General features: G+C 38.3%; 1 protein-coding gene across 6 annotated transcripts in view; it reads right to left on the bottom strand.

The window, feature by feature from the left end:
* The window catches only part of NTRK3 (neurotrophic receptor tyrosine kinase 3), a 345,980-nt gene that overhangs the window by 292,175 nt on the left and 40,149 nt on the right, over positions 1-13,656 (bottom strand). The window contains exon 1 of one of the 6 annotated variants that reach the window (XM_088148675.1): positions 7,187-7,398. The exons of the other annotated variants lie outside the window; for them this stretch is intronic. Within the exon in view, the coding sequence (XP_088004801.1) occupies positions 7,187-7,251 (65 nt within the window). The 5' untranslated portion in view covers positions 7,252-7,398. Of the gene's footprint in view, positions 1-7,186; positions 7,399-13,656 lie in introns of those variants that run through there. 6 annotated transcript variants of the gene reach the window in all.

Below are 13,656 nucleotides of genomic sequence, written 5' to 3'. Positions count from 1 at the left end.
ATACATTGTGATTCAGTGGAGCATGGCTACAGAACACTGTAATATTTTGAACTTGCCCTATTAGAGTTGCTGATCCCATGCAATATTGTAACTGTGTTCAGACACAACTGTATTTTCACATCAGTTCTTCTGGGTAAGTGATCCCTGGCCTAGGGAGGAACATCATATTTGCCTCCCATGTTGGGAATTTTCAAACTGAAGAAGGCTAATGGTTCACAAAAAATCTACTGAGATAACAGGAAGTTTCTGCAAGATCTCAAAACCAAACCCCCAGGGGCAACAACTTTTTCCCTGAAGCCACCAACCAAAATGTACAATCTGAATGGATTCAACATTTTTAAATAAAGAGTGACACATGACAATTTGCCATACATTTGATCTGTGAAGGTGAGACAGTGCTTGACACACTTGCCAGTCTCAAAGAGGAAGCATCAGTTTCTATAAATATTGAAGTGTGGCAATCATTATCATTATCACAAGCCAAGATGTATTCGATACACAAACTCCGACAAGAAAAAAATGACACTGCTTTGCTGCAATTATAGCATCTAAAAATACTTGTTTATACTACACCAGTATTTTGACTCCATCAATATCCTGACCTTTTCTTCCACTCCTATCCTTCACACTTATTGGTACAATACAGCTTTCATTCTAAGGATCAGCAGTAAGCAAAAAGACATCAGTTATGGGGCTGGAGACAGAGCATTGCAGCCTGATAGGCTTCAAGGTTTTCTGTTTCATATCCCACTATTCATGGAGAGCCCATTTGGTGTAGTGGTTAAGGCACCAGGTTAGAAACCAGGAGGCTGTGAGTTCTACTCCTGCCTTAGGTACAAAGCCAATTGAGTGAGCTTGGGCCAGGCACTGTCTCTCAGCCCTAGGATAAAGGCAATGGCAAGCTTCTTCTGAAATTTTGCCAAGAAAACTGCAGGGAGTAGTCCAAGCAGTTTTCAGGAGTCAATGCTGATTCAAAGGACCCCTCCCCTCACAATAAAGATCCCAGTATTCATAATACTGCTATTGGTGGTGAACCTGCCCAACTCTCAGAGCAAGCAAAAACAGCCTCATGAAGTTTGAAGAAATATTGACATCTCTAGCCAGATCTAATGTGTAGTCTGGAGGTGCATAACGTGAGATCCAGAATCATATGAGAGGTTCCCAGCAGCCCTTCAATGAAGCCTCTAGAGATCTCCAGAAGTAATCACCAAATTAGACGTGTTTTAAGATGACAAAAGGGAATATATTAATATATAATGGGACAGCATCAACTTAAATTTAATTCTAATTAAACTTAAATCAAAATAAACTGATTCCAAATTTAGTTTTTGCCCTTGTTGTACCCACTACTTTTCAGAGTGTGCCCCCCCCCATCCACTCAAAGGCCAAAGTTATTCTCTTGCAATCATTTGAAATTTAGTATATACCGCAGTTGCCCTGCAAGTATGGTAAAGAAACCCATTTCTCTGATCTTGGTTCTCCATAAACTAGATTGAACTCCAAATTTTAAATGGAGAGAACTTGAACTGCAAACAGTGGTGCTCTTCAAAAAAACTCCTGGCGTTCCCTCCAATAACAATTAGCCTTTACTTCTTTCTCCTTACATTTGCTTCCTATGATGATAAGCAAAAAAAAAAAAATCCCAACATACACCCCCACATTATTTCTGGGGAAATGGAACATAAATAACAAATTACCTAATGTTATCCCTGAATCATTAGAGTATCATTTTAAAAAAATCTAGACATCTTTCTTGTAATCATGCCTACTTGTGATTGACTAGGAACATAATGCAAACTGGCAGGTGGTTTGAAGAATGGCTTAAAGGTTCTGAATACTGCTAGATATTTAAACCAAGATTGAGCAAACATTTGGTAACCTACAGCCACATATGTTTGTGGGGGGGAGGGGAGGGAACCAAGGCTGGAGGTGATGATGCAAAAAGGCAGAATTAAACCCAGGGAAAATCCAGGATTTGAAGTTTGAGAGAGGGTATGGGGATTGCAACACTGTTTTTTTGTAATTATAATGCCAGAATTCAATGATAAGACTAGGAAGTAATTTGAGGGAAGTGATGCAACAAAGAGTTCAAGAATGTACATAAGTCATAGGTCACAGATTGCTCATTCCTGCCTTATTCCCAGCATTTCTAGTATTGGATGATGGAGAAAAGAGAGGAAGAGGGTGGAAGATGGTGGATCTTGTTCTACTTTTGCCACTTTCAAGAACTAGGTGAAGGAAGCTAGGCTTTGCCAGGTTCAAGTACAAGAGCCCAGTCAGACCAGTTCATACTTGCACTAGGGAGGGTAGGAAAGGAATTATGGAAGTAGGCAGAACTTCCTACTAGGAAAGTTTTAGGAAATGAGTTGAATCCAAGTCCTCAAACTCTGTCAATGCTTCAAGGTAGATCAGCCTAGGAAACCAAAGTCATGCATGCTAATACTACTTTTATTACTGTATAAGGTTATAGTAACAGAATCTTGCAAGTCTAAATGCGCTTCCTCCCTCCCTTTATTTTTTTATCTGATCATTGTCTTGGTTGCGGCTCTTCCTCCTGTTCCTCAAGGTTATTCCTTCTTCCCATTACAAACTCATTCCCTGGGGTTCATTCTAGACCTGGTCTGGATGACCTTTCATGCTATTCCCAGTTAACATCAATCCAATCTTTATTACATACATCATCTCCTGCTATTAAAGGACCTGGATTCCAGAGAAAGGGCTGTCATTTGTGCAGAAGAAGTCTGTATCTTTTAAGGAAACAACATTGCTTGGTGACAAACTATATAATTTTCAGATAAAAGTTGTCATGCTTATTCTAAAGTGTCTCCAATTTATAGGTTAAGTTCCATGCAGGGTTGGGGGAGTTGCACTGTCCAGGAAAGTTCATTTATTTGATTATAAGGCAGCTTCCTATGGACAAGATGTCCCAGTCCTCAGGTATGAATGACCTAGTTTTCCAAAATTCAGAAATGCAATTCCCACACCTCAGAAGTGCTTCAGTGAAAGGGATGACCCAATTTCTTGTACTTAAGAAAGGTGGCAAGCAAGAGGATTTTAAAATAAAAGTAGCAGTGTATAATTGTACTATACAGAGATATATGCATCTACAAGGGAATCTGGGGCAAACTTAATTCTACATTTCATCATTTTTGTTCTTCTACTCATAGAAATATTATAAATGTGGGAGTCGGCTTCAGAAATTCTAGGTCTATAAAGATGCCAAGATTATTTGCAGTCTCCAACATAAAAAAGCAAAGGCGGTGTAAGTTAAAAACAAGTCATATAGATAGGTGCTTTTGTCACATCTGAATTACATTTTGACTTCCCTCTGCCACTGTATTGCTCATCTGCATTTGTTTATCCTCAAATGAGCAAAAACTTGTTCTTGTATAGCACTGACTGTGTTAACAGAAAGATAGCTAATGAGAAACCCAGCAAGAAGAAGTAAAGGTCATTAGATTGTATCATATCTACCAGAATATTTATGTTTCTTGCTATTATTTCTGAGAGAGGAACAATAATTCAGAGGCGGAGAAAAAAGAAGAAGATTGAGCAGCCTGTTGAACTTGCAAGAATTCCTACAAGAAAACATAAAATGCTAGAAAAAAATCATAATGCAGAGCAGTCACGTGCGAGTTGACTTAGATCAATCTTGATGGGGACATCAGCCCTGTGGAGATAATGTGGTTTGCTTCATCAAAACACTTCAAATGACCTTGAACCATCATCTTTATATTCTATCTGCCATCTGTCAAAACCCCAAAAGGGTTCTGCATGGGCAGAAACCTCCTTGGGCTTTGATGAGAACATGTAGGAGAGGTTGGAGATGCACGCTTTTTGGCATGGCTTATCCTACTTCACTGCAGTGCTTGCCAATTTTTTGGTGATTGGTTTCTACAGTGGCAACAGTGTTGGAGCAGAAGAGCTCTGTGTCTTCCGCAGCACCGACCAAAGCTTGTGGTGGTGAGAGGGACATGGCCATATCACTCTTAGAAGCAAGATGGACATCGTATTTCACAAAATAGCTTTGCGAGTGTTTTTTCTCAAACTGTTGAAGTTTTCCTAAAACCCAGTCCTAGTACATACGTATTGATTAAAAAAAAAATCTCCTAACATCTATGACATTTCATACTGGTTGTAATCTCATATGTAAACCATAATGTGGACTGTTAGTTTTGGTTTGGTGCATGGCAAGAATAATTGTACTGTCGCTTATCATAGCTTACCTCAAACTATGAACCCAGTGCCTGTGTCAGGCCACTGAACCATTTAATTCAGCATCATTTATACAAATGTAGACAGCTTGTTGTCCACTAGATAGTTTGAACTGCCAACTGTCAGGGATCCTGGGAACTGGCATTCAAAATATCTGAAAGAGATTAGATTTCTACTCTTTCTTACTCACAAAAACAAATCAAGAAGACCTGGAAAACTATATTATAAGCAGAATAACTTAGAAAAATGTGATTTTATTGCTAGGCATATCTAGTTAGAGTTAACGGGATTGAACCTGGGATTCTTTGTAGCCAAAATGTGCCCTCTTTCAGTAAGCTATGGCCTGTTTCTACTGGGGATTTTGTCACAGTTGCTCCCAGTGGAGGCATTATGCCCTTTCTAAATATGTAATACTGTAATGAATTTTAAACAAGCCAGTTAAATCTTCTGCTAGAACAAGTGGGAAGCATAACTACCTTCAACGTTACAGAACATGGTAAAATGTTAAAGGACATTGTTTAGCAAGGATGATCTTACCTGTGGGTATAGTGGTCCTATTAGTGACCTTTGCAAGAAATGTCAGAAATAGGAAGTAAAGTCAGAAAAAGGGCCTCACAGTAAAGAGAAAACACAAAATAGAACAGATAATTCTGATAAAGCAAGCAGGGAGGCATGGATTGCAAATGAACTCCTTGATGAGGTGTTTTTTATGTATGTCAAAGCAGGATGAATCTACCTCCATTTCACAGTAGCTTACATGGAAGCATTTGTATTAAGCAAAATAACCCTGATAGAAGGGGTGCCATTTTGCTTCACTGGGTGACACTGATGAGGTGCTTCATTTGCACTTCCAACAAAGCAAAGTCCCTTTGAAGACATCTACACCATCCTAAGTACAGTGGCAGGAAATTCACTCTCAGTTTTTGTGCATGAAAGCAGAAGCTTTCTAATTTTTTGTTTGTTTGTTTTTGGTTTTGCCAATGACTTAAAGTCTGTTCTGGAATTACCACTGGGAGACATTGAAATAAAAAGTTAAGCCATGCAAGAATTTTCATTTTTACTACTGTAATTTGCCCTAAAATGTTGAAATGTTTTGAAGCCCAGTTTTTCATTTATGTGTTTAATTTATTCCATGTTGGTACATAGTATTTGTAAAAATATTATTAATATTTTTAGTAATAGTGATGCCTAAATATTTTAAAGATTTATATACAGTTGGAATCCCTAGAACTTTGGAAATTTCCTTCTGAGCTTTTGGGGGTTTATGAAAAAACATCAAATGTGATTTATGAAAATTAATTGATAGTCCTGACATCTCTGCAAATTCCTCTAGCTCCTCCTTAATATAGCTAGCTACCTGAATAAGAAGCATTTGAGAGAGTCAGGATTATGTCATCTGCGAATAGATTTAAAAGATATGTCTTATCTCCCATTTTAATCCCACTAAGCTGATTGGATCGAAGTGCTATTGCCAACACCTCTACATCTAGGTTAAATAGTAAAGGCGAGAAAGGGCAACCTTGCTTGGTACCTCTTAAAATCATGATGGGTCTGAATCATAACGGTTAAGTCTTATCTGGGCTTTAGTTGGTCCATAAATATGTTCAATCATCTTAAAAGCCTGCCCAAATTTAAATTAAATTAATATTTGTTTTAAAAATTGTATTTCCAGGTACAATTTTAAATGCCCTTTAAATATATCTAAAGAACATATGGCTAATGAAGATTTATTAATTTTACTAATTTGTATAATATTTAATAATTTCCTGATAGGGGAGATATATTTTGGTTTGGAATAAAGCCAGATTGGTCCATAGGAATAATTTTATCTATAATCACTTTTAATCAGTTAGCTAACAGTTTAGTATACAGCTTATAATCCATATTGAGAAGTGAGATGGGCCAATAAAATGCCAAATCCTGAGAATTTCTTCACGGTCTAAGGGGGTTGTGGTGACCTACTGAGATTCCTTCTCCCCAGCCAAAAAACTCCTAAATGTAATTACAATAGTTCCTTAGCCATAGTTTTACCTACATTATTATTTTATTTAATTCTGTACTCTTATTTATTTAACGCCCTCCTTTTCCTTCTTCCTCTAAACCTAAAAATTCAAAAAAAGTAATACAGTCAATATAATTTCTTTTACTCCACACTTCCATGCAGCATTTTTTTCTAATCTTCAGCTTGTAGTTGAACCTGCTTTCCACAGTTCCAAGGACAAGTCATGATTGCTTCCTTCATTCCTTATTACAGAACTCGGCCAACAAGTTGTGCATCTCAGTCAAAGTAGAAATAACTTTTCATCCTTGTGACATAAAAACAATCAACTTGAAAGGGAATCCCCATTTGTATTGAATTTCATTCTGCATAAGTTTTTCTGCCAGTGGTTGGAATTCCTTTCTTCACTGCAGTGTAGCTATACTGATCTCTTGGAAGAAGAATATTCTCTCACCATCCCATTTAATCTCCTCCAGTTCACATGATTTTCTTCTAATCTTGTCTTTTATATTTGAATTTACAAATCTGGCCAAAATGTCCCTAGATTTCTGTGTGTTCCTAGGAGAGTAAACCCAGTGAGCACATTCAGTATCTTTATTCATTAACTTCAAATCAGAGCTCAGCTCATTAATTTTAGAGATGAGATAAGTACTCAGATTGGTTGTTCCAGTTTTCCATGACACTCCTTTGATCCTTAAGTTATTTCTCCTGCTACAATCCTGTAAATCTGCCAACTCAATGTTTATTTCAGAAATACTCTTTTAAGCCTTGCCTATCTCCAAAGTGTTGTTTGTAACCATATCATAAGCTTTGCTGCAAACCTGAGCTATATCTGCTATTTGCCGTGACATTTCCTTAAATTGTTTATTCATTTACTCAGCCATACCTGCCAGGTCTTTAGTTACTCCCAAAGCATGTTTATCCCATTCTGTCTTCATTTTTTTAAAGTTGTTTTATTAATTCTCCAATTACCTCCATATCAGATGTCTGTCGGTGTCTGTGGGCAGAGCTTTCTTCCTCCATTGCTTCTTCTTCATTGCTGGGAGGAGGTACTACCTTCTTCAGGTCTTCCAAATAAGTTTTGATCCCCTTTCCTTTGCAGAGTCTCCTTCTTGAACATCCTTTAAATTATTTTATTATTTGATAAGATATTAATGAGGTAAACTGGCTATATTAAAGAAAATAGCTAGATCGGGGAAAGAACGGAGAACTCAGCATGCCATCCTTGTCTCTGACTAGTCACACACACCTAGAGCAGCAAGAAATAGGACTTTGGGTAGATTCAAGTTCGATTTGCGGGCTATGTTTGTCTTCTGTGAAGATAACAGATTGTTGACTCAGCAACATCCAAAGTCAGCTGAACCCTTATGCCTGGTAAAGCAATTTTGTCTATCATAGGCCACTTTCCCATCATTGGATGACCTTTCTGTTCAAAGGACATCTCTGGAGCTTTCAGTCTCAGGTTTGTGCAAGGTTGGAAAGATAGAAGTTCTACTAAGGATCATTCTTTGAAACAGAACATAAAGGCAAAACTCTGTCCTCCGACCAATTAAGTCCTGAATATGAAACTGAGTGACTGACCTTGCCTAATGACTCATCAAAGTGATGTGCTGCCCAGACCAAGGGCTGGTAGTCATGCTATTATGAGAAAATTGTTCTCATGGAGAGGATCTTAAAAAGCCATTAAAAAAAACCAACTTCCATATATGGTTGAAGTATAAAATAGAACTTTAGACATTAGACACTACATCTTTGTTGCTATTCCGTTATATTCTATCAGTAAAGGCAAACACCCCATTCCTGCACTGCGTTCTATTAGTGATGGAGCAAAAGTAAGCATAGCCAGTCACACTGTACATGGACATTCCTAAGCACCAAACCTGATATGTGGATATGTTTCTTCTTTTTAGTTCCATGCCAAGGTTGAAGCCCAAACATTCCAAACAGAGATCAACAGAGAAGTCATTAAGGGATCCCTAGGAATGGAAACTTTTTTATGATTGGGGCCCATATTTAACTTTTTTTTTTTTTGGATGGTCAGAGCACACAATGGGGGGCTGGCCTCAGGTTAGCAACATCTGGCCTAGAGTTCTCCATGATTTCTGAATTCTATTAGGTATATAAAAGGCCTTTGTAGCTCTCCCAGACCTCAATATGACTTTTAAGGACCAACAACAAAGTCCCAACCCAGGTAGAGTGCTCAGAGGCATTATAGAAACACAACAAGACCTATGATTCTTGCTAATATAAAATTCAGCCATTTTTTACATCTGCCAGATGTCTTCTTAATTGGTGTGTTAAATATGGATTAGATTAGAGAACCAGAAGCCAGGGAGTTCCGTAAATCTGTGAGTTTTGGTAGCTGTATTGCTATGATAAAAATCTAGGAAACTTGCCATATGGAAGCTTTTGTGCAATGGTATTGAGGAGGGGGCATTTTGAGGACATTTTAATCAGCTATAAAGCATGTCCTGTCTCTTTGCAAAAGATGGAGGGAGGGTGAAAGAGACAAATCAGTCCTACAATGATAACTGAATGGCTCTTGTCTCAACCCAATTCAGCTGAATTTATTTGGTTTTTTACGCAGATTGTGGAAGGGAGCTATGTTTTGGAGTCTATCTGAAGGGAGAGAAAACATCAGCACAAACCCCACAGATGGAATTGTGAGCCAGGGAGTGTTTGTGCTTTTCTTAGTTATAAGATACCCAACAGGAGAACAAATGTATTTTCATTATGTCCAGGAGCTTGTCACATCTGTAGCTTCCCAACAATTAATCTTAAACTAAAACATAATGTAAAGATGGAGAGTTTGCTACAGAACTAAAGAGGAGATTAATCTGAGGGAGGAAGAAAATGATAAACTCAGATAAAATCATCAAGGATAAAAATATTTCCATAACAACAAAGATCAGAATAGGTAAAAGTAATGATCTTTCTAGTAGTGTTATATGGTTGTGAAAAAGCAAGGAACAGGAAATACACACCTTTGAATTATGGATTTGGATATGGTTACTAAGAGAAATATGGACAACAAGAAGAGCCAATTCATTAGACCTGTACCAAACAAACAATAACTGTTCCCTGGAGGTGTTCTTCAGACGTGAGGTAAGTAGATGATGGACTATAAGAATCTGATTACACTTGACAAGGTTCAAAGAAGTAGAAAAAGAGGAAGATTACAAAGTGGTGAATAGGATTAAAGAGATTCCTGGCACATTGTTGAAAGTCCTAGGAGTTATTACTAAAGACAAGTCAAGATTTATCCATACATTTACCAGGAAGCAAACACAATTCAATAGCACTTAAGTAATTAATATATATGAGAGATACCCACTAAAGGGATATCTCTCCCTTTTTTTCATATCAGAAGTGAGGAAAACTAGTGAGGCTACTGAAAAATTAGATGAACAACTGGGGGAAAAAATAAAACAAAACAGCAACTCTTGATAGCTGATTACACTTAAAAGCACGATTCCCACAGAAGCTTCTTTAACCAGATTTATTGAAAGAGAAAGGAGTAAATGGGCAAAGTGGTCATTCTTTTGACTGATAAGAGTGGAAGGTCTAGGATCATAAGAGGAATCTCTCTCAGGCACTGAACATACCACTACAATCACTTTGTAACTTTTTCATAATGTTGTCAGTTTATGTTATATTTGATATTATTGTATTTGATTTGCACGATATTATCCAGTTGGAGAAAGAGGGGAACAAATAAATGAGGTTGATTGATGATTCTATTCTTTTTTATAATGCTGGATGACTCAGGGTGAACAACAGAAGTATTTTTTCACACAACTGAGGAGTTAAAACTATGGAATTCATTTATTCAAAACATAGCAATGGCTCCTAAGTTGGGTGCCCTTAGACAAATTCAAAGAAAGTGGATGGCTGCTAAATATAATGGCTCTTCATTTGGGGCTATGTAAATTGGCTGCAATATCCCTTAGCATGGTGCTTCATGGAGATGGGTCTCTCTACCTCAACATGGCACTTCACATTGCCTAGGGGAGGTGGAGCTGATTCTACTCAACCTATCGCTTTGATTCAGTAATAGGAGTTTCTGGGTATCACATGGATCAAAGCAAGGTGGCTGCTTTTTTAGTGATGTTTAGAAGGACGGAGCTACTTTTCTTCAAATAGGAGGTTTCAATTGAAGTTCCAATAAAGCAAAGTACCTCTTCAAAGTGCTGCACAGTTCTCCTCTATACTATCTCACCGAGGAATTGTCCCTTTGAAAACTGATTGCTAGGAAACATGAGCAGAAGGAGTATAACAGCACATTTTATCTATTTTGGGATTTCCCAAAAGATGGGAAATCTGCTGGCCACTGTGGGAGATAAGATGCTAACCTTTTCTCTGGTGGAATACAGAGGTTTACACTAAATTTGGAAGCAGATGCCTATCTAAACCTCCCTGTGAATATTGGAACTGGATGAATTTTGCCACCTGCTATGGGCAGAATTTTGCCACCTGCTATGGGCAGATATTAAAACTGGCAATATAGTGGGAGGATTCATGCATCACATTAAGCTGTAGCTTGCTTTAACCATGGTTTACTTAAAGCTACAGAGGCCTAGTTTACATATGTTAATCATAAACCATGGTTTAAAAAATGGCTGGTTTCCAACAGCTCAAGGCATAAACTACATTATAACTTAAAGTAATATATGAAACCAGTCAGAGTAGAGAGAATCAGATCAACCATCTGCACAAGGGCAATACACTTTTTACCCAAACTTTCTCCCCCGTACCCAGAAAGAAACAGCATCTGTAAAATGGAGGAATCATTGTTAGAAATGAGATGAAAATACAAGAAAGTAGCAGAAGGTAGTGAAAGGAGTTTGTAGAGCTCCTCAGTTGCAAAATGCCATACTTTCATTGCAAGCCTGATCAAAACTCATGGCAGCCTTGTTCAGGCATGGATTCACCTGATAATTTCTAAATTTGAGAGAGAGAACCCCAGAATGTCCTTTTCTCAATGCAGAATAACATTCCTTTTATTGCCTGGACTTTTATACTTCTTCCTATAAAAACAGCACACTCCACTTCCACTTATTTGATGCATTCAGTTGCAGAAAACATTGTACTATTATTTCCAAAGGACATTGCTTATACATTTGCTTGCCCTGAGTTTGTATATTGCTATCAAGTGTTGACAAAAGACAGTCAGGCTGGAAATAACATAAGATAGACAGTAGATATTTGGATTCCTGACATTGATTTGTTCCAGTCAATACTATCTGAGAAACATGGCTTGCAGTTCCATGACAAGGGAAATGAACAGCAGGAAACACAAGAACTGTGCCCAATACCAGATTATCCAAATGGTTCATTACACCGAAGTCTAGGGAGCCTTGCATTATCTCCTTCAGCATAAATTGGAACAGAAAAATTACATAAGCAGGTAGCAATTCCTAGGATGGTCTGATAGTCATTGGAGCACAAGGAATAGTAATTACAGTCCATGTACCAGCAGCTGCCATTGGGGAGCCAGCATGGAGGATTATAGATGAGACTGCAGCCCTTGTAGGTCTTCTGCTGTTCATAAATATACAGCTATCACATGGGTATGCAATCTGCAATGCCCTCGCCGCAGTTTTCTGGGCAGCTCCATCCTTAGCCGCAGCTGATTTTCAGACAGTAATTTAAGGTTAAATTTAGTGGCCTTAAGACTTGATAATCTGGACAAGGGAGAGGGGGAAATCAACTTATCAATGGAAAGGAGGCAAAATTAATTTGTGGATTGGGGATGGGTGGGTATTTTGCTGGCCATTCCAGTTCCCCGACTTCCCCTATCTCCACCTGTAGTTCTTAGCACATTCCAAAATGTGCAGCTTTCCAACTCAAAAAATACTACATATTAAAGTGTGGGGGAGGTTATGAGGTTATGAGCACACAATCCTTCCCTCTGCAATTCCGTATGTTTATAACTCTGCCTTCCCTCTTTTGCTTGGAGCCATAGCTCATTGTGTTCTTGCTGAGTTGAAAGGAGTTTGCTTAGTAGCTCATAGACAAGATTCATAAAAATCCACGCCCTTGAATGAAGTCAGGAAAGCAGTAAACGGGGAAGAGAATCAAATGGAGATTGAGGTTCAGGAATCAGCAGTGATACAAGCATGGCTGAGGAAGCAAGTTCCCAGAGGGGACTAGGGAAGAGTTATAGGGACAAGACACTGCAAGTCTGGGAATTTGTTTCCGATGTTGTATCAGCAATCAGCAAGAAAGTTTTTTCTTAGCCTAAAGTCCCATTGTGGTTTCAGCTACAAATAGCACTTTAGAGAATCCAACTATCAAGGAGCACAGTTACTGTTAATGAATCTCTTGTATTCTTAAGGAAACCTCTTTGGGCCCCTTAACCATTCCTGCAGGAGATGATTGCCAAAGGTTACGCCAAGGATGGTTTGTGTGCAAACCATGAGTTTTAGCACAAGCTTTTTTGGGTCACCCTGGTCAAGGAGGGTGATAGTGTAGGTAAATGAATAAAATAAATGAAAAACAAAGCTGTTGCATATCTGTTCCTGTTGAACTTCCTTCTCCCACACATTAGTCAACACCAGTGCTTTGCAGAATGATCTAAAGCATGGTATGTGACAATACTATGTTGTGATTTTATTTTTGCTATTTTCAGTTTAGGTGGGAGCCATCTTGAAAAGGATTAGTATTTTGAGATGTGATCTATGCCATCATCATAATGAATAAAGGGGTTTTGGGGAGAGAATGACCTGCATTTATGCAGGACTGTAATGAACTCTGGTTTATCTGGAAACAAGCAGTATATTGTTTCACATTGTTTTATCACTCCTTTTTGGTTTTTCCTGCCAACAGATATGATTAACAAAACTAGACAGCTACAGCTTATACTTGCTTCTCTCCTAGTAAGACAGAATCATACAGAATGATTCCTTTCTACTTATCATTCTGGCTTGTTAGAGAAATAAACCTGATTTGCACATTGCACCAAACCATCCTGATAGTTGAGCCATCCTGGTTTCTTTAACCACAGCCATTAGCACAAGAATGAATAGTATCATTATGTCATTGCCATGGTCACTGTGGTCATTGTGAAAGAAAATCTCCCATCCAAGAACTAACCAGGTCCAATCTTGCTTAGCTTTTCAAGGTAAGCCAAGCTCAATTCAATGTTCCCACCTAGCTGGGCTTGCAAAATATGGCTTAGTGTAATATGTTGATCTGTTCAATTTTTTTTACACAGTAAAAAATCCTCAACTTTGGTTGCAGCTTCTCTCAGTCCATGCCTGTAAATCCCTGGGCTCAAGAAATTGCCCACCATTGAGCCCATAAACCCCCTCTTCCATTGCCAGAGTCCCTGGACCTTCTACATCTTCCCTACATCCCTGATTGCTCCATGATACCAGGTCTATAATCAGTAACCTCTAAATCTCTGTGCACTTTCATCCCCATCAGTTCTATTCTGCCAT

Source organism: Python bivittatus, unplaced genomic scaffold (genome assembly GCF_059951505.1).
Source record: "Python bivittatus isolate LINGU-HERP-01145 unplaced genomic scaffold, Pbiv_v1 ctg000530_np1212, whole genome shotgun sequence".
In the NCBI taxonomy this organism is placed as follows: Eukaryota; Metazoa; Chordata; class Lepidosauria; order Squamata; family Pythonidae; genus Python; species Python bivittatus.
The sequence above is the reverse complement of the archived record's forward strand: the minus strand, read 5'-3'. Positions and strand labels throughout refer to the sequence as shown.